Here is a 24,664-nt window from a genome sequence, read left to right as displayed (position 1 = left end):
ACATGTCAGTGTGCTAATTAATGTATTTGCTGGTTTGCAAATTATTCGTTGCAACTTTATTTTTGCCAGAGAGGTACAACTTTGCCTCTTGTAAAGGGCTTTTTAGATAAAACACTTACTATTTATTATGACCATTGCTTCCTTTGTTACACAAATGCAGCTTCCAGTGCATTCCATTTTATTTCCATGTTTATGCAAGTTTCTAATATGAGGCTTGCATATTCATTTCTCACGTTCTGGAGTGGCAAGGTGCAGCATTACTGTCTCATCGTTCGCTGTACTACAGTAGTGTTCACTTGTTACACTGAATCCCCCGTTTAAGTATTCTGTACTAATTTCACTTTATTGCTTTTTTGTTGTATGGTTATTTTTCTCGCCATTACCTTCTTTGATATATCCTAAAGGCAATATTTCCAATTTTGCATTGTTCCATTTCCTTTTTATTTCTGTCACAGGATTGTTTTATGATGGTATGCGGTGGTATTTCTTTTTGTGCTCTTTTCAAGCTTCTAGATGACTAGTAACATTGCTTGGAGGCAGTTACCATCCAATTCATACTCTTGCATTTTTCAGTCTACTTCTTCCATTCGCTCCGATGTCACTTCTGCGTAACTCTAGTCCATCTAATAGCACGCGCGCTTTACTATGATAAATTAGACACTTTAGTACACTCCAGGTTTTTCTGTTCATTTTTGTATGTGTACTTGGAATTTTGTTTATGTGCTAGTGAATGTTCACTTTCGAGTTCATTACGAATCCTTTCTGCGACTTTTGTCATTGTTGATGTACTTTTATTTCTATTTGCATTTCTCACACAGTTTGTTCGAACCTTGCATAAGCATTACATTTTAATAAAGTGTTCTTGCTTTGTCACAATGTTCTCATTTCATGCACTCTTGGCATGGAGGGCTTGGTCTGGCCACCTGCCAAGACGTGGCCATTTGTTCTTTGCAGGAGGTCGTTCCCATTGTGGTTGTAAGCATCGTAGCTTACTAAAGGCGGTATTAAGGATTTATTATTCCTAACAGGCTCATTTTCGTGCGACTTGGCAGACGATGAGCCGGCCATGCGGGGAACAGTGCTTGGCACTGCGCCATGGTTCTTACAGTCAACACCGACGCTTCTACTCATCTGGGGCGCGATTGGAGATCGTTGTTCGAAACGCCCGATCAGTTTCACCTCACGTGATCGGCCTAGGCCGTGCCAACGGGTGCGGCTGACGACGTCTGCGTGGCATAGGCCAGTCGCGGGAGGCGAAACTAAACGCGTGTTTTGAACAACGATGTCTGATCGCGCCCGTCACCCGCGAAAATTAGCTTCAGATGATCGTAAACCTTTCAAGACCGCTTCTAGACCAGCTTTTTGATAACGTCCTAAAAACGTTTAGAAATTGGTTACGAATAGTTTTGGCAAAGGGATTACTTGTGTCTTTCCCAATCCTATTTCTAGACCAGCTTTTCGAATACGTCTTGCAGACCTGTTCTAGATCGTCTCAAGAAAGTAATTAAGCCGGACATTAGCAGAAATACCCGACGTTTTCCCGCCGAAGCTCTCTCATTCGTGTCTTCTTTAACCCGTTTTTATCGTCTTGGATAAACGCTACGAAAACGTTACGTATCTCTTTTGTGCTACCTGGGTATCTATAAAACGGACACCCTAAGGGTGGGAATTATAGACACATTTACACCCTTTTTTACTTTTTAGGGTGTAAATTATTTTGCAGTGCAAACTGCCAAAAGCTTTTTTTAAAGCAAAGCTTCCTTTGCCTTTTTCCTCGACTTTTCCACTGCTGCTCTATTGCACGCCGCGTCCAGGGGTGGTTGAGAAATCGCACAATGTACAGTACATGATAGTGGTTACATGATAGAGGTTAGCCCTGAAGGGTACGTGAGATTAGTTCGACATAATTAAGTAATTTTAATTCTTAATTGATGACATGCAAATGTATCCACCATCCATTTAATTGCGTAGAATTAATCAAGTAATGAAGCGAACGCCGCCTCTATAAAATAACAGCATAATTAACTAGCGGCGAATTATGCTTAATTAACACAGCCAAAGCTTGACCTCGATGCATCGCTCTCTCCTAAACGAATCGGGTGAGGCTTATCCACGCTACGCGGGGAAGCGGCGAGCCAGAGCTGCATGCTGCAATATATATATATATATATATAATACGCTGGGAGTACCTAACAGCGGACATGTGTTTGCACTTCCACGTTTATACAGTGCGCTAGCGTACCGAGCACGGTTTGCTATGCAGACGCTGGGCTGCAGGGGCCAGATCATCCGTCTAGCGTTTGGAGGGAGTCCAGCAGGCGCTTTCCCTTTAAGCCCTGTCTGGTTATTCTGGCTGCCAGTAGATGCCGTCACAAGCGGGCGTGTTCCCTTTTTGCTGCCACTTGCTGCGTGCTCTAAGCAGCCTCCGCACTGAGTTACCGTGGTAGCATATCGAGTAACTCTATACCTCCGCAGAGCACGGGCCACGCGCTCGCGCGTTCCCTTCCGTAAAGGATCGCCGCGTACATATGAAAACGAACAACTACTTTAATAGTGCTTACAACATACTAGATAGATTAGATTAGATAACCGTTGGACCATTAGGGTGGCAGAATGGGTACCAAGAGAAGGGAAGCGCAGTAGAGGACGGCAGAAGACAAGCTGGTGCGACGAAATTAGGAAATTTGCGAGTGCTTGTTGGAATCGGTTGACGCAGGACAGGGGTAAGTGGAGATCGCAGGGAGAGGCCTTCGTCCTGCAGTGGACATAAATAGACTGATGATTATGATGATTATGATGATGATGATGGTGGTGGTGGTGGTGGTGGCGGTGATGATGATGATGATGACATATATGACGCAAGTTTGATTTGGCCATGCACAGGAGAAATTTTAAAGAACTCCTTTCTTTTTGGCATTAGAGAGCGGTGCATATCCAGGGCCACATAAGAAGTGACCCAAGTTAGACTGACGGTTGGTTTCGAACAAGGTTTCAACCTGTTGCGAACCCACAACACCACCACCTCACACTTATCAAAGCGAGACACCTTTCTCCCTACGCGGGCTGCACTTCCCCGTGGATTTCGACGGGCGTTCGTCCCTTGCTCCATAGAAAACGAATCCCACTTCATTTCTCGTACGCCGTGGACGTGTGAAACGTACGCCGTGGACGCTGCCATTAGTGGTTGAACGAAATGCCTGAATGTTTCTCCATCGCCGCTGCTGCGGCGATGGAGAAACATTCAGGCACCTCGTTCAACCACTGATAGCAGCGCCGCGACGCGGAGCTACCGGTAGATAAGGTCAGGTCGGTCCAAGAAAGGTCCACCGCTGGGAATGGATATGTTGACTTCGCACTCACAGCCGTAATTTGGCTAAAAATAATACGGGCAAATACTTTCCGATTCATACTCGTACTTGCTGCCGGTCACCTTATATTGGTCGATCTCAATTCAGCATTTCAGCAGTGAAACAGCGAAAATAGTTATTCTGCGCGCAAACCTCCGGCTTGCTCGGCGAGCCATATCACATCTCTTTATTGCGAAGGCGAAGAGACTTTCAAACGAGCCGGATGTTAAAGGAGGCTATAGTCGGATACAACTTAAGTCTGCAGTGAAGCCCCGCCTACGCCCTCATAAGTGCTAGCCATTGTTCCTTCGCGAGGCTGCAAATAGTTCGTACTTCAAACTTCTCCTGTTACCCAAATAAGGTGGTAACCACAAAAATAAAATTATTAGCGCATAATCTTATACGTTTCCACTCGTGTATTATAGTGAAATGGTGAAAGCATAATTCTTTGTTGAACTGGAATAAAACGCTTGCTCCGCTGCAACTATTTATTGTCAAGTTTCACTTCAGTTGACAGTGAAGTTTCATGAGTAAAACGGGCACAGCAATGAAATGAACTGTACCGCGGACTTTTGAAGAGTGAAATGCTCAGACTCCATCCACTTTGTCCATGTCTGTTGCACACATCATCGCTTCTGTCGATGAAAAGACTCTCCAAGAACAGCAGAAGCTCCGGAGGAATCAAGTACGACGCCATTTTGAATATGTCGCATGACGACGTTTGTGTTTGCGTCTGTGAGAGGCTGGCAGACTAACACAACCCCGCGCGGTTTGTGTGCCTTGGTTGCCAACTGCTGTTTTCTTTTTAAGTTGTACCCTACCATAGTGCTTGCGCGTAGCAGGCCTCTCCGAGAGGTGTATAGTGCTAGCACTTGGGCGTGACGTGGCTCCACTGCTGAGGGGAAGATACGTAACTGTCTTTGACCTTCATATATATAACTCCGCGCAGCAACGACTAATGTTGCGGTATATCACATATAGCTTCCCACAATATATATAGGGAGTAACGTGTATAGTCCTGTCAGAAGCTGATAAAACGAGGCTAAGAACTGTCAAGTCGCGTGGTCAGTGTCGCTTGGGGTCAAATAAAATGAGAGTTCCGTTTGTGAGTAGCTAGAGTCACTCCGTTTGAGAGTTGCTATATACAGGTGTCCCGTGAGTCATGGCCCACCTTTCTCTTTCTTTCGGTTGCCTGTGTCATTAGTCGTGTGCGTTTCCATGACTGACGATTATTCGTGTTCGCAGCACGCAGCGGTTGAAGTAGGGCCCGGGCTCACAAACACAGCAGACCTTAGTGGTCCTGAAGCGGGTCCTCAAACCCCCGTGAAACGCGTGAACGCCAAACGTGAATGACAACGAGTCGGACCAAATCGCCTTTCTTCCAACAGGTTTCCGAAATATAACCAAGGTTGATTTTGAGTGAAGCCGTTTGTATTTCTAAACGGGATGAACCAATTCTAACAGAATTTAGCAGCGCTGCACGGTGTTTGAAAGCAAACTATGTGACGGGGCGATGCGCAGGTCAAACGCTTGAAAGCTGGAACGATTGCTCTTGGCCTGAATTTTTTTGTGAGCAAATTAACTGAAAACTCACCACGCTAAGTGAGAAAACATGATCTTCTGCTTATACCGCAGTGCGAAAGCGTCGATCTTGTTAAAACGATATGTCGCCTGGCGGTTTAACGAATGCCATGATCTACTTCATAACTTCCGAGGCAGTTATTGTACGTTGCAACCGCGGCTGCGGACGAAAGTTCATTAGCGAGAACATTCCTGCAAGTTAAAGCATTAGTAACACTAACACAGTGGCAGAAAACAAAATTTAAAAAGGCAAATTAATCTTAAGCGTACATCATTATAATTTATTAAAGCGCCTACCTAAACGAAATTACATCGCGCGATTTGGAAAGCCCGCGTGATATCTCAAATATAGAAAAAGAAAGGAATAGTCTACCCCACGGGAAGAAATCAGTCGTGCCGAGCGAAGTGTTTTGAAGAAACCAGCATAGTGTCAGTTACCCTTTTCCCAGCGCGCAGAGTTCCTTATCGATTAGTTATATAGATACGGCTATCCCAGTGCTTGGTGACGCGGCTTCATACAAGAAACCACCCGCCGCCCCACTCATATTCCTAACTTTTGTGCTCGATGGTGGAGATTGTTGAACCAACGACGTCGCACTGCACACCATTGACTTCAATGTTGTTATGTAAGAAGCACAGTCAACCACAAAATTTTACGGAAGACGAGATCTAAGAATAAGCTGAATGCTCGATTCCGACATGGGAGCAGCCAGCGGTGAGCCGGGGACCCCAAAGGGTCTCTGCCGGCTAGTCCCTCTGGACCTCAATAAACTTGTCCGTCCGTCCGTCCGTTTTTCTGTCCGTCCGTTTGTCTGTCTGTCTGTCTGTCTGTCTGTCTGTCTGTCTGTCTGTCTGTCTGTCTGTCTGTCCGTCCGTCCGTCCGTCCGTCCGTTGTCTGTCGATTAGTTATATAGATACGGCTAGCCGAGTGCTTGGTGAGGCGGCTTCATACAAGAAACCACCCGCCGCCTCACGCATATTCCCGTCCGTCCGTCCGTCCGTCCGTCCGTCCGTCCGTCCGTCCGCCTGTCTGTCTGTCTGTCTGTCTGTCTGTCTGTCTGTCTGTCTGTCTGTCTGTCTGTCTGTCTGTCTGTCTGTCTGTCTGTCCTTCCGTATGTCTGTTTGTGTGTCTGTCTGTACAGCCTCACATCGCAGCCCAGTATTCGCATTCACAGCCTCTACCAGTAATGTGAACAATATTCTGATGTTAGGTTTTACTGACTGCTGTTACAGGCTGCTGAGAAATTGAAAGTTTTCTGAAATTCCGTCGTCCGTAAGTTTTCGTGGTCGACTGTACGTGCATCAATTTTCACACACACACGCATATATATATATATATATATATATATATATATATATATATATATATATATATATATATATATATATATATATATATATATATATATTGTTATTAACGATTTATCACTACACCACCAAAGAAGCTGTGCTGGAATTCACACGAAGATATATGCATTTGCCTGCGAGTGCCAGAACAAGAGGTGAACAGCGGCTTAGTGCGAAAAACATATTTCAAAGCCAGACACTTGGCCTTGGCCCGCTCAACCAGGCGACGTTGGTCGTCTGAGAGCGAGCAGGGCAGCGTCTCCGGTGAGGGGGATGGAACGGAAGAGCTAGAGGGTTCGATGGGATTAGCAGGCTCACGTGATGAGGGGTATTCCGTGGGCTGAGAGCACATGCGGCGGGATGGAACTTGTAGAGGACGGCGAGGTGTCCATAGATGTTGGCTCGTAGCTGGCGCCACATAGCGGCCTCTTGTTTTCTCGGTGAGTAGAGAGGAGGGTCAAAAGTATTATGTAAGTTTAAATTGGCGTTCACCAACGGCAACTGCTCAAATACGCCAAGGGCGTCCGCATAATTGCTATCGCAATAAAAAGTCAGGATCGCATGGATTGCAAGCTGGCGCGTGTCCCCTTGCACCTCGCCCAGACTGCTTGCGTAACAGCGCGTGTGCGTGTATATGTATATATATATATGTGTGTGTGTGTGTGTGTGTGTGTGTGTGTGTGTGTGTGTGTGTGTGTGTGTGTGTGTGTGTGTGTGTGTGTGTGTGTGTGTGTGTGTGTGTGTGTGTGTGTCAGCTAACGTACGTTAGCCAAGTTGGTTACAGAAAAAAAAAGGATTTAGAAAACTTGGTGCAAGATACAATCGTAAAGCGTGCGGTGTTCGGTCATCAGAGGTCTGGCGACAAAACACGTACCGTAGGTCTTAAAATCGTACCTTGTACCGTGTATTACAGCGAAGCTGTTTATGGCAAGGGTTCCGCGTATTTTGTGTTGCGCGTGTGCAAAAAAAAAAAAACCGTGGCCCGATCCCGGAGATAGTGCAATACCGGGCCGGCCCGCGGTGGAGGTGAAACAGGCTTCCAGCACTCTGCCAACTTGCAAAAAATATGTTTAATATCTTTGGTCCAAACAGGACCCGTGTCAGATATTAAGCTGTTAAGAACAGTGACCCGCGTGGCGGCCATGTGCATACGTTCGTCCGTGGTGGTGGTGGTCCCGTCGAAATTTCACGCGTGTCTCGTTTCCCCCTGCTCCTCGGAGCGGCGGTCCCGTTAACCACGCGAATATATATAAACAATCACGGAGAGTTCGTGCCGTTCTTCAAAATTGTGTGTCACCTCTGGGTCGTGTGCTAAACAGCTTCGCTGGTCATGCCATCCACCTTCACAACGTGGAATGGCTCATGCGTTTTCAAAGAAAGTTTTGACAAGTTGTTATACTTCGTTATCACCATCCAAATGCGACAAAGGAATACTATCAAATGCATGATGACAATCACGTACCAGCGCTGGCGCATTGCCGGCAATCCTAAAGCAATGCTTCCTTTGCCTACCCTCCTAGGGTTGGCGCGTGGTTGCTGCTGTTGGGTCGGTAGGTATCTCGACGAATATATATATACATCTGTATATATTCGGTTGTGATCATTCTTTTTTCGTTGTCATGCCGTCGCGATCGCGTAGCCGTCCTCACTCTACTCTGTCGTCGTTGAGTTGTCATCACGCTGTCATCATCATGCCGTAGTCGCCATTGCGTCGTCGTCGTGCATTCGTAGTCATACCGTCGTCATCCCGTCGGGATAGTTCCATCGTCATCATTATGTCGCAGTCATTCTGGCGGTGTCATCCATTTGTAATATCATTGTAATTACGTGGTCATCATCTCATCATATCGTCGTGATAATTCGGACGAGAACTGGCGTATTCAGCATGGTATGGCCGATGGCGTCGTGATAATTCCATCGTCCTCATTCTGTCGTAGTTATTCCAGTTACGTCACACTAGCGTCAACGTGCTGTCGTCATACCATCACCATCATTCCATCATCGACATATAACTCTCATACCATCGTCATTCTAGCCTCATCGTCTCACTGACGTCATGCCCTCGTCATTGTGTCGTCGTCATGCCGTCGTGACAATTCCATCGTCCTCATTCGGTCGTAGTTATTCCAGTGACGTCACACTAGCGTCGTCATGCTGTCGGCATACCATCATCATCATTCTATCGTCGACATATAACTCTCATACCGTCGTCATTCTAGCGTCATCGTCTCACTGACGTCATGCCCTCGTCATTGTGTTGTCGCCATGCCGTCGTGACAATTCCATCGTCCTCATTCTGTCTCAGTCATATGCCGTCGTGGTCATATAGTCGTCGTTATGCCGCCATGGGTCTTTCATCGTCGACTTCCCATTGTCGTTTGCCGTGCCGTTCTATCGTCCTCATTCTGTCACTAATTTTTGTGCCGTCATCTCATGATAGTAACATCGTCGTCACTGAGTCATCGTCATGCCGTTGTAATCGACATATCGTCGTCACCCCGCTATCGTCACGTCAGCGTCGTCATTTTATCGCCTTCGTGCCATCGTAGTCATGCGTGGTCAAGCGCCCCATATTTGTGTTGAGCGAGCCGCTTTTAGGTAAAAATGTGTCCGACTTGCCACTTGGTCCTGTGCTCTATACTTGCAATGGCTCACTAAACAAGAACCATGTTCTTTGCAGGGACACAAACGAATGCCTCGCCACAGCGCGTGGCGGGAATCTACAATTTCTTTTTAATATCGAAGTTTCGCCATCGTTTTTCTCTTCTAGTAGTCTAGTAGCAGTAATCTTCTGTAGCCAGCAACTCCGCTTAACAAGAGGCTCGGTGTAATTTGCGTGCGTGCGTGCGCGCGCGTTGTCGACACCACCACAAGTTCAGACGTCTTTCCTCTTTCTTGCCGCCACACCACGCTGCGGCAAAATATTCCAAAAAAAGAAAAGAAGACGCGCTGCACGCTTGCGTATGCGAGGTCACCATTGCTGCGCGCGCCTAGCATCGCCATTCTCCCAGCGATCACGAGACAACTGTGCAAAAGAGGCGCGCCGGCTGGCGCTGATGTCCTCTTTACATCTTCGAAACGCGACAGTCGCAGCGGCGGACGTGCAGGCATGCGAAAACGCAACTTATCCAGGTATCTTTGGGCAAAGCCAACAAGACGCGGCGACGCCGCCCACGTGAACACACTCGCAGAAGCAGTTGGTGGAATGCCCGCTCTCGTCGGGGTATATATACTTAACCACGCCGACCCCGTGGCACTTCACGTCGAGCTCACGAGACAAACAGCGGGCGCGGAACAGCCGGAAACTTTTGTCACGTGCCGCACCTTTCGATCAGGCAAGCTTCAACCGCACCATGGTAAGCAGCACAGTCTTCTCGAGTGTAACCCCTCGATGGACACAGCAAGAGAACGCATCAGCATCTGTCTAAATCGTGACAATTGTCTCCTTGGCAAAGCACCGTTCACGAGAAGCCTAGTCTGAAAGCGTACGGTAATATTTATGGGAAAAAAAGTGTGGAGGTAGATGCCCCACTGTCCACCTGGGCAGGCCATTTTCATCAAGCAGGCCTTACATGATCTTTTTCAGGGTAGAGGCTTGAGCGAGTTGGTCGTGGTTCCTAATGGCGGTGTTTGCGTAGCGCACGAAGGTGGGAAAGGAAGGACAGGGATCCTCGTCCCTGACCTTCCTTTCCTGCTTTCGTCCGCTACGCAAGCACCGCCGTTACGTGTATCTTGTTGCCCGCTTCTACTTTCTCGTCACTGGCTGTAAATTATGATGCGAAGCAGCACATCCTGCCCGCTTGGTATTGTCTTCCTGACACTACTTGTACCAGTGTCCTCTTTCAGGGCTACCGAGCGTCGCAAACAGTTCTAAAAAAAACACAGTTGCTCCTTGTGAAGTCTCAAAACATATTACTGCTCCGCACATGCTCATTGCAGATAAATGTTTTTTTTTTCAAGAGTATCATGATTTGCGAGTCAGCACTTCTTTGTTAACTCTGCCTGTGTTCTTCGTCTTTCGTGCGCTCTGCGGTTTATTACAATGGACGAATATGGTAAATAGCTTAGTCCTGCGACGGTTCCGTATCAGCTGCGTGGGTCATGCGGTAATCTGCTGCAGTGCCGTAGCCGGGAAAGCTTTTTCTTTTTTTCGGAAGGAGGGGGGGGGGGGGGTCCGTTCCCGTTGTGCCAGCCCCTGGGACTATGCCACTGATGCGCTACAAATTTACCGATGGTAACATTTCGTTCGTTGTCAGACGTGCTTCCTAGGTGTGATAGCTTATACATGGTCTTTTTTTTTTTAGCTGCACCAATTTTTTTAAGGGTTGCTCATGGCAGATAGCACCATTCTAACCCCTGATCTAACTTATTCGATGAGGCGGCCATTGCTTCTACGAGAAATGAATGTTAAATTGAATAACTAACGCAGTTGTGCTAATAAACTTTTCACTTAATTACTCTACACCACATATGTCAATCTACGAATTACAGCCGCTGAGTTGGCGCCCCGTATCCGCTTGGAACGAATTCGCTGGACAGCACCGTTTCCGAGATATTAATTTTCAGTGTCCATCGGAATGAATCAGGTTTCCAGTGCCCAGCGAGCCGCATTAGATTTAACTTTTTTTTTAAATCGCAAAGAACCTTTCAAGCGAGCCGAGTGTTTAAAAAAGAAAGGAAAGTATTTGTTGTAGCGGGCCAGGCTCCTAAAAATGGAAGCACTTGTTCGCGTTGTCGCTTCACTGGCAGCTGGTGCGACAGTCGACTGTTTTCGATCTTCATAGGCAGCTCCGCACTGAGACTCGTGTTGCAGCATATCGCATATAGCATCTCGCAATATATAGGCAGTGCCGTCTATCTTGCTTTCACAAGATAAATACGGATATTCTGCGCCGAGGCTAAAGACTGTAACGTTATACCTGCTCAGTGTGTCTTGGGATATCAACAACTGAGAGTTCCGTTTGTGAGTCGGGTCGCACCTTTATTTTTATGGTTAGCTGATACGTATATATGATAAGGTCGTCTGCGTGCGATGGCTGGTGCCTAATTGTTTAGGCCTGCAGTGATCAGTGTTCCAGGTAGGGCGTACGAACACGGCAGACACCGGGGCCCCGCAGAAATTCTCAAACCTAAGTGAAATGCCGAGTACTGAAAACAACCAATCGGCCTCAAGCTGAGTTTCATCCAACGGGTTTCCAAAATCTAGCGAAGGTTGTCTTATGGGATCAGTCACTTGCGTTAGCGTAAATGCGTGACTTGGAAACGATCCTGAACCAACTGCAATGGAATTTACGCATGTGCACAGTGCCGTAAAGCACAGTATCGGCGCTTTGCGCAGGTCGAACGCTCGAAAGCTGGACCGAGCGCTGCTTGCCGTTGTCTTCCAAATTTCTTGCTGTTTTCTCATTCCAAGCTTTCAGTTGTCAGTTGATCTGCTTGCACCGCAACACTAAAGCATGCTATGAAAACGATGTCGCCTGGCGGCATAACATGTCATATCAACTTCAGATCTTCTGAGGCAGTTATCATTGCTGCTACCGTGCCTGTAGACAAAAGTGCATTAACGAGAATATGCTTAAAGCATTAGTACCACCCGATGATTAAGGTACCCGATGCTTAAAGCATTATTACCACTAATGCTGGGGCAGAAAGCTGTGAAGGAATAAAACAAAATGGTGCTTCAACGTACATCACTAATTATTCAAAGCGCCTACCTAAACAAAGCACACTCCGCGATTTTGAAATGCCAGCACTTTATTGAAAGCAGCGTTCTGCTCACTGGGAATAAGTAAGACCCGAGTGAAGTGTTTCGAACAAACCGGTATAGCATCCGTCGTTATCTTTCCCAAATGAAAAGTTATCAAAGTCGCTCTCCGATGCGCATCGTTAGCTTCTTTAGCGCAAAAGGTGACGTCATGCATTGCCGTCTTTCCACCGCGATGACACGCATAATGGTTCACCGGTCTTTCGACATCCGTATTTCTTTGCGTTTCCGGGCTTGGTGCGCGGCGGCATCCCGACGATTTGAGAACTACGACACATTGAGCGCATGCCGTGACAGGAGGCGCTCTTTCGCGTCACGCTTGAACCTGGATGAGCTGTTTCTCGGCGCCGCCACTAGAGGGCGATTTAGTTGGAGTCTCCAATCTGAAACGTCACGCCGAGGAACCGCGCGTTCTACTTCATGCGTCACTTCCGGCGAGCAGCAATCAAGGTAAATATACCTGGTAGCGAAGCTTCCGTAGGAACCCATACGTTCAAAACATGGCGGTTCATCGGCGGTTCATGGGGATTAGCCCCATCCGCATTTGGAAGGATCACTTCGGCGGAAAACAAAATAATGTGATGCCATATCCGTTAAAAACAGAAGTTGCGTCATCTTGTTTTCGAAGGCGCGAAATGTGTTCTGTTGGCCAGCCTTCAGAGCTATGTATTCAAATGCCCCTCCATTCGACTTGATGGGCGTTTCGAGCTTTCAGCGCGGAAAGCGATGCAGGAAAACGCCAGCCGTACGGTTGTCGAAACCGCACCCCTGCACAGAACATATTTTCTTTGTAAGCCGACGAAAGCTTTAGGTGTAGAGTGCTGATCCTATCGTCGGATGCCAAGCCCGTCGTCCAGCGCAGTCGCACGATAACAACTACACACAATTATCTGACGGTCATAACTCGATACTTTTGACTGAAGTCTAAGAAGCGATGAAGCTACCCGCGCCACCAAATTCAGACATACTTCGAGACAATCAAAAAAAGCACGACGTCTTAGAGGGGCGTATTTCAACAGGTGAACTTTACGAGCGCGCCTTTCTGCACACTTCAAGAGGTGCATTGCATTGCGAGTCATAGCGGCGTCAACGCCCCCTGTAACGATGGGCGCTGAAATGTATTTATTAATGATAATAATAAAATCAAAGAAACTTGTATTTTCTTAATTCGTCACGTATAAACTTAACCAGGAATTTTATTTTCATTGAATGAATCTGTGTCTCGCTTGAATTCAAAAAAACTTTATTTCTTTTTGTTTCCCAATGTTTGTTCCCCCGAAACATAGTCGTGCTTCAATCGCTACTTCCATAACCACCTTTGCTGATGTCGGCTACAATTTGTACTGAACCGCTTTTCGCCCGAAGCTTCGTGTCCTATTTGGATCGACCTTGCAGTAATCGCGAAGGCTTGTTCTTTTTAAGTTTTGGTATCGAAGTCGAATATTACGGCGACCTTTTCGTGTCACTTTCACTCACCTTTCCGACGTAAAATATTGCAGAGAGGTCCCCTTTATATCTGGAATATCTTAAACATAGGCTTTTTACACGGTCCAGAATTTGGTTGCCGTTGGCCTTTGTTGAGCGATATAGTGCTGTTTATGCTTTCAGCGCACCATTGAAGTTTTGTTGTCTAAAGTGCTATTCCAGACAATTGCCATCTGCACAACCGTCAAATGCGTCATTAATCAGTTCTGATAGACCATCAGGGCTGACACGGCCGCTCTGATTGGCTGCTCAAAATGCAAACATCTCGGAATTCAACATATGGTGAAACTTTTTGAATGCACCCCCTGGCCTCCCAACACATCTAAACAACTATATATGTCAGCTTTCTTGTTAGCTGGTAAATGGGAGCGTAATATGAATATCACCCGAGAAAGCAAAAAAAAAAAGAGAAAACGAGGCAAGTCGCACTTGAAGTAATAGGCCTGACTACGCTCTAGGTCTTTCACGAGCCGTCTCTTCTCGGTGCAGTCTGCTGGCGTGCGAGTGTCCGATGAGGCCAAGGCGGTGTACAAGGCTTTGAAAGAGGACAAGAAGCACCGTTACATCGTCTACCACTTAAAGGACGCACAAGTCATTGATGTGGAGGCTACGGGGGAACGCTCGGCCACCTATGCGGACTTTCTGGAGAAGGTGCGACAGAGCTACGTGGACGAATGCCGCTGGTTCGTATTCGACTACGCCTACACAGCCGACAGCGGGATCGCCAGGGAAGCTGCAGTCTTCATTACCTGGTGAGAACGCCATGCATGAGCCTATATCTGCGAGCTAATAGCCCCGTGAATTTACACTCAAATGCCGCGTGGCCAAAGGCGCGTCCAATCATAGCGGTGACAGATGGCGCCACCGCTCCGATGCAAGCAAATTCGGTTCTCTCTCTCTCGCTTTTTTTTTTAGTGCCGTCGCCGCAGACGATGCCCACTTCGTCTTTGTTGTGAACAAAGCGGGCAAGTAATCCTCGTAAACGTGGTATGTTAAACTGAGCACACTGCAATGTACTAACTCTCTGCGAAATTTGAGAGGAAATCAGCCGGCAGGCTTAGCTGGAAAAGTTATGTACACCTGGCCCTCCTGTTTACGTAGCACTCAGTATATAAAATTATACCTGAACGACGAAAAGGATGCATACGAGTGTCTTGGGCAGCATCTCATTCTCTACAAGTACACTCATGCAAAGAGAAATAAAATAAAACGCGTTTGTCGATGTAAGCGAATAACGTTTCCGGAAAGCTGTTCGCTTTCAGTGGCGTAGCAACAGGGGTGGGGGGGGGGGGCGTGGGCCCTGGGTGCATGGGGCCAGTCGTGGGGGGGGGGGTTGTCATATACTTCTTAAGACACCCGAAAATTGTCGATATCCTCGCCTTCCTCGACTACACCTGGGGGGGGGGGGGGGGTGACAGAAGAGCTAAGGGCCCCGGGTGCCAGACGACCTAGCTACGCCACTGTTCGCTTTATTAAAAGAATGATGCGCTTGAAGGTGTCCACTGCTTTCAGTGAGCATCTTTAGGTAGCGCGTGTTTCATTGCGCAAAGCCGCAGCTAAAAGCCATTGTATAAACCAACACATCTGTAGCGTTAGTTTCGTGGATGTAGATGTAAGCCGATTCACCACGTGTTCTGTCTCCAGTGGCGCGAACGCACGCGCTCCCCTTTCGTTGGAACTCTCCCTCATCGCCGCCGCAGAGAGAGAGGGCGGTAGCAGAAGAAGCAGGCTTTCCTTCCGAGCACTCCACCGCAGTAGCAGTGTCCTTAATTCCGGTACACGCAGGCAGATTTGGCGGATTGCCGGGTGATTTTTTACGCTCGAGTTGCCCGACGCCGCCAACCGCACCGCACGCGTGCGGTCGTGCAAAAAAAAAAAAATCGTACATGTCGATCACGGTGTAAGAATGGCCTATTCTTACACCGTGATGTCGATCTACGCTTTTTCGGTCTACACTATGTACATATAGTATAAAGGTGTACACATCAGATAACTGCACGTGTGAGGCTAGCGGCGCTGGATGGCTCGAGCGTAAAAACGTGAGAGGCTGGATTGCTGGCGCCGTCTGGTCGCGCAGATCTCAACCAGACGAACACGCGGCTACCAGTGCAGGAACCGAATGCATTCTACTCCGCTACTGGTGTAACTTTTCGGCAGCGGCGTGCTCGCGAACACGTTGCCTTTTTTAAAATGTGCTACCTGACCAGCGGCGAAGTGGAATACACTAGCTCTGCGAATACCGGACAGGCTAAAACTACTATCTCTAGCACCTGAGCAGGGTTGCCAGATTGGGCTATTCACAGCCAAATTGGGCTACATCTTTTTCCTGTGTAAAAAAAAAATTAAAAATAGTTAAGCACAAATGATAAGCACGCTGGAATCAAAATGCAGAAGTCAGCAGGTTAAAGAAATTGAGCGCGTCTGCTACAAAACCAAATTTGCAAGTTCTGTGTTAGAGAACACATATGCATGTCAAAAGGTCAAGGATCGCGGCCTTTTGATAATTTTAATTGAGAAAGCTGGCCTCAGGAAACACGTCTCCACCCGCGAAATAACGCTACTGGCGCGCGGGCGCGTGCCAGCGAGCCTAGACTATTGCTGTCTCCACGTACGATCTTTCGGTGTCCTACGTTTTACGCACGCGATGCTTTTAGCTCCCGTTGACGGTGCGCCGCGGGTGACCTAGGCGCCAGGACGGAGGTATACAACGCCGGGCTTAACCTAACCGAAATTTGCCGAATGTTCTGCCTGCCGCATGGCGCCTACGTGGCATATTTGAAGTAGTAGCTTAGCGCAAATAAAACCACGGACACAAGGAAGACAGACAAGGAGAAGCTTCCTTGTGTCCGTGGTTTTATTTGCGCTAAGCTACTACTACTCTTCTAGAATTCATGCCTACGTGGCAATGCGCTCGGACCCTTCCTGCCCAAATTGCCCCTGCTCCAACGCCAACGTAGAATATATCCTCTTCCGTTGCCCCACAGCCACCACAGCCATGCGTTCCCTACACAACTCCAAACTCTCCTCCTGTCTTTGCTATCACTACCCGTATCAAATGCCACCGTCGAACGAGTGTTCAGCCAGGTCTCGCTCATCAAAACCGACCTTCGAAATATAATTTCGAACGAAACATTGGTAGTGCTCCTCCACGTGAAGTTTGGCCTGGCCGTGAACGGAGGCTGCTGCAAGGATTTTAAACCAGGCCAAGAATTTTCGTCCCGTTTCAGCTCTGACATTTTGTACGGACCAAGCAGTTCCAATTCGCAATAAGCTCGTGATGCTTAATCATAGCACACTTCTTTATGTCTATATATCGCATTAGATTTTGTGCCAACCGTCATCTACTGTGTTAGACTGTGTCTCGAAATTTTTTGTAGTTTTTCGTTTAGTGCATTGTGTGGCGTTAAGCGAAATTATCATGAGCTGTAAGTAATAATACTGAACGCCTGAATGCATGCCATCGCTTAGCGTGTTTATTGCGCGGTGCTATTTGTGTGTTATCTTTTTCGTGATTTTTTGGGGGAGCTCTGGAAAAAATAAAACAGTGCATTTGCAATGAAGACCGCATTTGCCTTATCATGAATTTGCCTGCGTTTCTGCACTGTTTTCCGTGCCGCATGGCCTCCTTGACGATGCGCGCGGAGGTTATGCGTGGTCATGCGTGGAAAAACTAATATGTAGGTATTCTTGCCGAAAACTAATTCAATATGCTCAAGAAATGACTTCACAAAAAGACAAAGCTGTTTTGGCTACATTTGGGCTACTGCGGAGGCCAGTTTGGCTACCTGTGGCTGGAGCGGTCTGGCAACCCTGCAACCGAGCCTTCAAACGCTACAAAGCTTTCGCGCAGCACCACGTGCGTCATCAAGGAGCTGCAGTAGTTGGCGCCCGGCGACGCAGGCGCACGGACAGGAAGCGCATTTTAACGCGATAGCGTTAAGGAGCTCGTGTCGCAGAAAAGCCGGTGTCGTCGGCGTCCGCGGCGTTGGCCGTGAGCGATAAATCACGGCAGGCGCTTCATAAATAAAAAGCAACTTCCAAGATGAGCCGGGTGGGAATCGAACCAGGGTCTCCGGAGTGTGAGACGGAGACGTTACCACTGAGCCACGAGTTTTTTTTTTCTTTATTTAAAAAAAAAATAAAAAAAAATAAAAAAAAACTGAGCCACGAGTTCGATGCTTCAAAGCGGTACAAAAGCGCCTCTAGTGAACGCGGTGTTGCCTTAGAAACGAACTGTTTCTAAGGCTCAGGCGTGCGTCGCTTGCTCAGGCGCACATTTCGTTGTCGCGCCGAACGCTGCGTTGCTCGACGCTCACCGCGTCCGATGCGGGGCGCGTAGTCGCTGCGCCGTAGCCCATTGTCTTACACCCCTTGGCGGGTCGACGGGAACGCTGTCGCGTTCCACTCTTGAAGGCGAAGCTTAAGCGTCCTCCAATTTTTGTATCGGCGAGAGCCCAGCCATCACCATTAACCACGTAGACGGGCGAAAGAGACAAAAACTGTTATTTGTATTTAAAAAAAAATCTGTTTATGGCAGCTAACGTACGTTTCGGGGCTACTTGACATATTCCTTCACTGTTCTTCATATTCACATATATTCTTAAATAACGCCTAGCTGTTCCGAAGCTCCGCTTCAAACTCTGGGCATCCGGTTAATAGTAATTATCTAATAGATTGGCTAGAGCCATATGCAGTTACCGATTAATAAGGGATGTCGCGCGTTAATTGACTGCCGCGCACCCATTGGGCGACAAGATCAATATCGTCGTCACCCATGTTGGCAGTGCATCCATCGTCTATATATATATATATATATATAGATAGATAGATAGATAGATAGATAGATAGATAGATAGATAATTGGCGACTTTAATACTATTAGAAATAGATTTGATGATTGAGTGATGACTGTTGACATGTTTTGTATGATCATCAAAGGCAGCACATGCGCTGCAACCCAAGTTGGCGTCAAAGATGTTGACTGAAAAGTGCCGCATAAAATTTTGGCGCAAGGGAGGTTCATCGAAGAGCGGCAAATAGCCAGCGACCCAAGTTGCCACCAAAAAAAAGTTCATTAAAGAGCAGTACGTAGGTGCAATGGTCGGCATTTCATCCGGTTCCATCAGCACAACAGCCCGACAAAAGTCCCAAAGCCGTTGGAAGCCAAAAAAGGCGAAGTTTAAGCAAATCCATGCACTTCCCATAATTCCCATGCTTGTACGTACAACCGTTCTTGTCCCCTCTAGTAATTATTGTATGAAACCCTATGGAAAAAGTTAAAGAAAGGATATGCGAGCAAGACAGATGACGTTTGTTGTTGCGTGGCGGGTACCACCATGTGCGTGGCTTATTTCCCAACGGTCAACGCACAGATGCGCCATAGAGGGAGGGAAAAGCGTCGTCAGAGCAAGTTACCTTGCCGAGACTGGCTGGCAGACGTCATGCTGCCTCCTCTTGTACTCTTCCTCGCTCACCCATCATTGAAGAGCCCTAGTGGCACGGTTCTGTTCGTCCGGCGTTTCGCACGGACGTACTAGGACGGCGTTGTAGTCCAACGACGAGTCACGATGGAAACGTTGCGAGAGAGGGCACCACTTCATTTCGCGATCTGTGATGCGCAGTGTACCGCATGTTCGCGCAGTTCTGGGAAATTGAAGGCGTTCTTTTCCTTGCGCAGGTGCCCGAAGCAAGCCAACATCAGGCAGCAGATGCTGTACACGAGCTCCCGCGATGCTCTACGAAGAAGCCTCGTTGGTATCTCTGAGCAGCTCGATGCGTCCAGCGTCGAAGATGCCAGTCAGGCTGCGATAGACTCTCTCGTGCGCAAGTAGGGGACGTGTACGGCATTTGTCAAAAGTATACGGACTGCTTTGCTTGCAACCGCGAGGCTGAGTACAGGCTGTTTAGAGATGTTCATTTGTTTTGTCGTAAGTTACAACGCCCTGAGGGATGAAATAAAGCTTTCGTAGTGGCTGAAAAAGTGCCACGCAGCTAGGCTGCACCACACAGCCGAAATACATATACGGTCAAGGTGTTGTGTATATTGTACTTGACATTATCCTTAGTGGGACATCTCTCGCAAGTAAATTCGAGACCACTATCGTTCGCCCCTAGTTATCCGTTCGCCAAAGATGGTACGGGCCTCACTCTAAGCGTATTAGACAAGCCATGACCATGCCGATACTACACAGCTTGGCGAAAGCGGCAAGGAAATAACGCGTTAGTTAGTAGACCCTAAGTTGACCGCGTCTCTAATGCCCGCGATAGTGTAGCACTCCATAATTATTCAATATACTTCTATTAAAATGTGCCCGCTCTTAGTCGACAAGACGAATACACGAAGCAAGCGAACAGTGGCTCAGGAAGAACATCAACAAACTGAATACGAACTTAAGAAGCCGCGCTCCTCGCGTAATCGCGGACAGCCGCCTTGCTTCACGTTCTCGTAGTTTCTTTTTTTTTTTATTCCTTCCTGATATAACAGTTCAAGGTTTGCGTACACTCGTGTGCAAATGTAACGACCCCTCACCTTAATTCCCATTGCAATTTCTTCCTTTGACATTTTTTTATTCCATTAGCTATAGAAAAAATATCGTCGTTGATTCTAGTTTAGCACATTCTTCATGCACATGAATTAAGATGAACTGTGTCTGATCAGCGATGTTTCGTAGCATCATTTTTTAAAGAAAATCCTAGGGGTTTCTTACTTTTGCTAAGCTGTTCTACAGAAGCGTTGCAAGCGCCGCCATCATGTGCTAGCTGCTATAATATCAGGGCTTTTTGTAACTTTAACCATGAATGCACCATGCTGCGGTCAATTCATTCGCATGAATAATGGTTGTGCAGATGCATTCAGTGCTGCATGACCATGCGAATTTGACGTCACTATACAGAAATTCTTCCCATAAGAATCCACAATGGCGGCGCCCGTCAACCGAAAGTAAATTAGCAGTGTTCCTAATAAAACGTTTACTTGAAAGTTCAGCGCTGTGTCTTGACTGTCGCGTGTGCGTCGCGTTGGTTTTCAACGTGCAGCAATATGGATCCTTGCCCAAATATGCACTCTTGTAGCCCCGCCCACAGAATAGTATCTCCTTCTATCCGTACCTCGTTTTAGCTCTATGCTATCTGTACTATTGATGAACACTGCGCCGTTCGGAGATGTATCCACATGTCAGAGACTGTATATAACAAGGTCACCCAGCTATGCGTTCGTTCGTCAAGATTCCTTGTTCTCGTATTGTAAGACACCTCCACACCTGCGCAGCGCAGGTGACTAGCGTGCTGGCGATCCTGTCGTTTCTCCTGTCGGAGAAACACTGATCACGCGCATAGACGTCGTCGCTACGGGAGGCGCACTAGCTTTCAGCGTCATAAATTACGGCACATGGTAAACCATCCGATTCCAACTTTGATAACAGTTTAGCGCCGGCGGACAACGACAGATAAGGAAGGCTGACATCGCATCGTGCTGTCTACGTACAGGGTCCCGAATATTTGGCTGCGCGCGCGTTCAAAAAAAATATTTTGCACTCACCGCTGCACTGTTCTAGCTCAAATTTTGCAGAACGATCGCATTTCGCTCAGCAGACGAAACGGCATCTTTAAATCTGCCGCCTACGTGACAGCAGCGCCCACCTGCTGCTGCCGGCAGGCCGCGACACAAGTCTCTGCCAGGGCTGGCTTCTCAGACGCCATTTTCCCATAGGCGAAAACAGTTTCTCATTTTTGTCTTAAAAAAACAGGCGACCAATCGTACTTATTGCAATGCAGTGGCATTGCAATGAGTGCAATGGCATCATTACTCTTGACCACATGCTTTGGCAGTGCCCCGCGGTCTCCACAGACTGTGACAAGGAACAAGAATGGTGGCGGCAAATGCTACACAGTGAATCACTCTGACCAATTACGGGCTAGTCCAGAACGCCCGCGATGTGGCTGAAGGACTCGGCCTGACAGTCCCAACGTGGGAGCGGCCCGCGTCAACGTAAGATTGACCTTCAGGACCCAATAAAGTTCTCCATACCATATACCAATCGTGCTAAGTGTTACACTAAACGAACTCGACGACAAAATGCGATCGTTTTGCAAAAATTGAGCAAGAACAGTGCATGCAGCGGTAAATGCAATTTTTTTTTTGAACACGCGCGGTCAAGTATTGTGTCCTTGTCCGCTGCCGCTAAAACAGAGCTTTAGAATAGAGGCCCCAAACGCTTTGGGGCGCCAAGGAAATAACGTCGAAGCCACTGCGCACGCGCGGGAAGCAAACTGTGTTTGGGTTTTGCGTTGGGAATGCCATTTCACTGATTTAGCGGTAGCACCAAAATATTTGCGTAAACAAACATGGCGGCACCCATCGAAGCGATGGCTCTAACCTAGCTATGGTGGTTGTGGTTAGAGGGTGAGGTGTAGGCATCGAAGCGCCCGAGACGCAGCATTTATTCAGGACGATGCGGCGGCGCTGCTGTCGGCTCCGAGATGCCTCCCGTATACGCTGGCTAAGTTCCGCTGCGGTTATTTGGTTCCGCTTCGAAGTGCTTTCTCGCTCCGCGGCTTCTTGGGTCGCAATACGCGTATCAGAAAATCATTTTAAAGGCTAGGCGACTTTATCACTGCAGCTGGCCCAACGTACTACTAAATTTTGGTCATTTTATCGCCGTGCTTTAGCTTCGTGCTCAGAGCAACACTTACGAAACTCATAATTGCACCGAACAGAGAAAGCTTCCGCAGTAGGCGGTCGTTTGCGGTTTGCCAGTGCCGCTTTTACATTTTAAGGGACTATTATGGGGTGCCGTATGCAGTTCTGTCTGGCGTGACTTTATTAGTGCCTTGAGCTACAGGCGCTTGTCCTAATAGTCCACTGGATGGTGCGCGCCTCAGCACTTGAAACGGGCTGCTCGAGTGAACCAGTATTATTTCAAGTTTATTTAATTTTGCAATGAAAGGTAGAACTGTAGGCACCAACGGTCAAAACTGAGCATAGTGAGAGCGCAAAGGGAAATTTGGTTTCCAATATTAGAAACCTGCAAAGAACTAAGTGCGTGTATGTAGTACCGCTCAGATAATGCCAAGAATGCCTTAGAAAAAAAGAATATTTATTGTTAATAAAATAATGCACACGACTGTGTATGCATAGTTGTTAGCTCTCAAACAAACAATATGACACGAAATGGAGCGCAAATCCTATATATAATGGAGGTATATACTCGGAAACGGTGAACAAGGTGCAGTGCAAACAGTAACTTGTCGAGTGGGAAGTTCTGTACAGATATGCAGATATTTCTAGGCATACAATATGATGTGAACAATTTCTGTTCTATATACATATACATATACAGACGCTTTGTGTTGGTCTCGCTGATATAAACGTTGCAGTTATGCAGTTTATATGTTGTGCGCCTCAGCTTGAGGTACTTCATTTTATCAGGCTTCCCTTGCTTCGATGCGTTCTCTCCTGCAACAAGGAAGTGCCACTTCGCGATGACAAGAAACCGTATCACTTGGTTGGTGATTTCTATGCTATGTTGCGAACAGCCAACCATATCCAGCTTATTTATTGACAGGCAAGTAATAAGGTCCATGATGCTGTCAACCTTCAACTTGTTAAAGCTCAAACAATGCGTGAAAGCATCTTCCATTGCAGCAACCAAGCCTTTCAGTGCCTGAGATGGTTAAAGTAGGCCACCTCTATCCATGTGGTTGGTAAGGTAACTAAGTAAGGTAAGGTAACGGTAACTGGTAAGGTTGGTAAGGTAACTCTTCCGGAAGCAAGCGCGAGTCTTTTGCTTGAAGCAACAGCTGAGGGCACTCTTCGCACTTTGTTCTCATTATCATTTTCCTGGCCACATACCCACTAATGTAGTAGGTTATGCGCGAGTCGCTATCTGATCCCACCATTTCACTATGATCTGACATCGCATCGCATGCCATTACCATCTTGTTAACTTCATTTAGGTGGCCCACATCCAGGAGATCATCCAGCTTACTCTGCATATCGACCAAACTTTTGCTGTAGCGTGGGTCAAGAAGGGTACTCAGAACTCCGTGTGACAAGCAAGCGAAAGCGGGGCAGGCGAAGCTAACTTCACGACGCGCGCTTAGACCCGGAGAGATTGCTCAAACACAACATCGCGCTAGGCATATCGAAGACGACGAGCGCGCCACCTGTCATTGTCATGAAACAATGCCGCACCGCCATACGCGCCGATGCCCAGCCGATGCTGACAACTCCCCCTCTAGCCACCATAACCTAGCGCCAAACTAGGTTCGATTCGTGGTAACGCGTGAAGTTCGCAAGCTAGAAGTGACTGCGGTTATCGATTTCCCTCAGCTAGCGCGTTATGAAGACTGATTCACTAGACGCCGCTGATAGACCTCAGACCCTGCCCAGGACACGATGGAAGAATCCACTGTGGCCCAGGCGGCGCAGCGGATGGATGGATGGATGATTGCGGCTAAACCCTTTGAATCGGGCGGGTGCGGCGCGCGCCACCTAGCCTTGAATGGTACTATATGCATGCATACCTATGTATTTACTCTTTTACTTTTGCGTTGATATTATCCACCAATCAGATAGCCTCCGTTTAGTTATTTCTACCTGTTGAAAGTCTATTTTACTTTCACTGTCTTTAAAACCCAAAGCTTTGAATAGTTCCCCGTTACATTCAACTGCAAGGTGCAGTTGTTTACAAGCAAGTATCAGGTGTTCAGCCGTTTCCTCCTCCTCTCCACACGCCCCGCACAACAAATCTATCTCCTGGTATCTGGCTCGGTACGTTTTAGTCCGCAGTACACCTGTCCTGGCCTCAAACAACAATGAGCTTCCCTTAGAGTTATCGTAAATATTTGGCTATTTCTTGCTTTAACATCCTGTATGTCTTTAATGCTGATTTGGTTTGCATCTCTGTTTTCCACATACCCCTCTCTGTCTCCTTTACCTTTTTCTCGACGGATGATTCCTTACCTGTCCCCCCACTGCTGCCCAAGTATTTGCTTGACAATTTTCTAGTTCGCTTCCTCCACCTTGTGTCAACATTCCTCGTGTATAAGTAACAAGAGGAAGACCGTGAACACATGATATGACTAATAAAAGTCGGGGCCCTCGGTTACCCCCTTTCTTCTCGTTTATTTCGGTCATCTA

At 47.4% G+C, this 24,664-nt stretch overlaps 1 protein-coding gene, 1 long non-coding RNA gene and 1 pseudogene across 2 annotated transcripts in view; 1 reads left to right on the top strand and 2 right to left on the bottom strand.

The window, feature by feature from the left end:
* The window catches only part of LOC142564669 (uncharacterized), an 88,470-nt gene that overhangs the window by 21,027 nt on the left and 42,779 nt on the right, over positions 1-24,664 (bottom strand). The gene's annotated exons all lie outside the window — the stretch shown is intronic.
* On the bottom strand, positions 7,248-7,419 carry LOC142565082 (U2 spliceosomal RNA; annotated as a pseudogene).
* Positions 9,460-19,589, top strand: LOC142564688 (cofilin/actin-depolymerizing factor homolog). The gene is made up of 3 exons (XM_075675813.1): positions 9,460-9,631; positions 14,014-14,276; positions 19,202-19,589. The coding sequence occupies exons 1-3, from the start codon at positions 9,629-9,631 to the stop codon at positions 19,353-19,355; spliced, it is 420 nt and encodes a 139-aa protein (XP_075531928.1). The 5' UTR covers positions 9,460-9,628; the 3' UTR covers positions 19,356-19,589.

The sequence above is a fragment of the Dermacentor variabilis genome, chromosome 11 (genome assembly GCF_050947875.1).
Source record: "Dermacentor variabilis isolate Ectoservices chromosome 11, ASM5094787v1, whole genome shotgun sequence".
In the NCBI taxonomy this organism is placed as follows: Eukaryota; Metazoa; Arthropoda; class Arachnida; order Ixodida; family Ixodidae; genus Dermacentor; species Dermacentor variabilis.
This window is presented reverse-complemented; position numbering and strand designations above follow the sequence as displayed.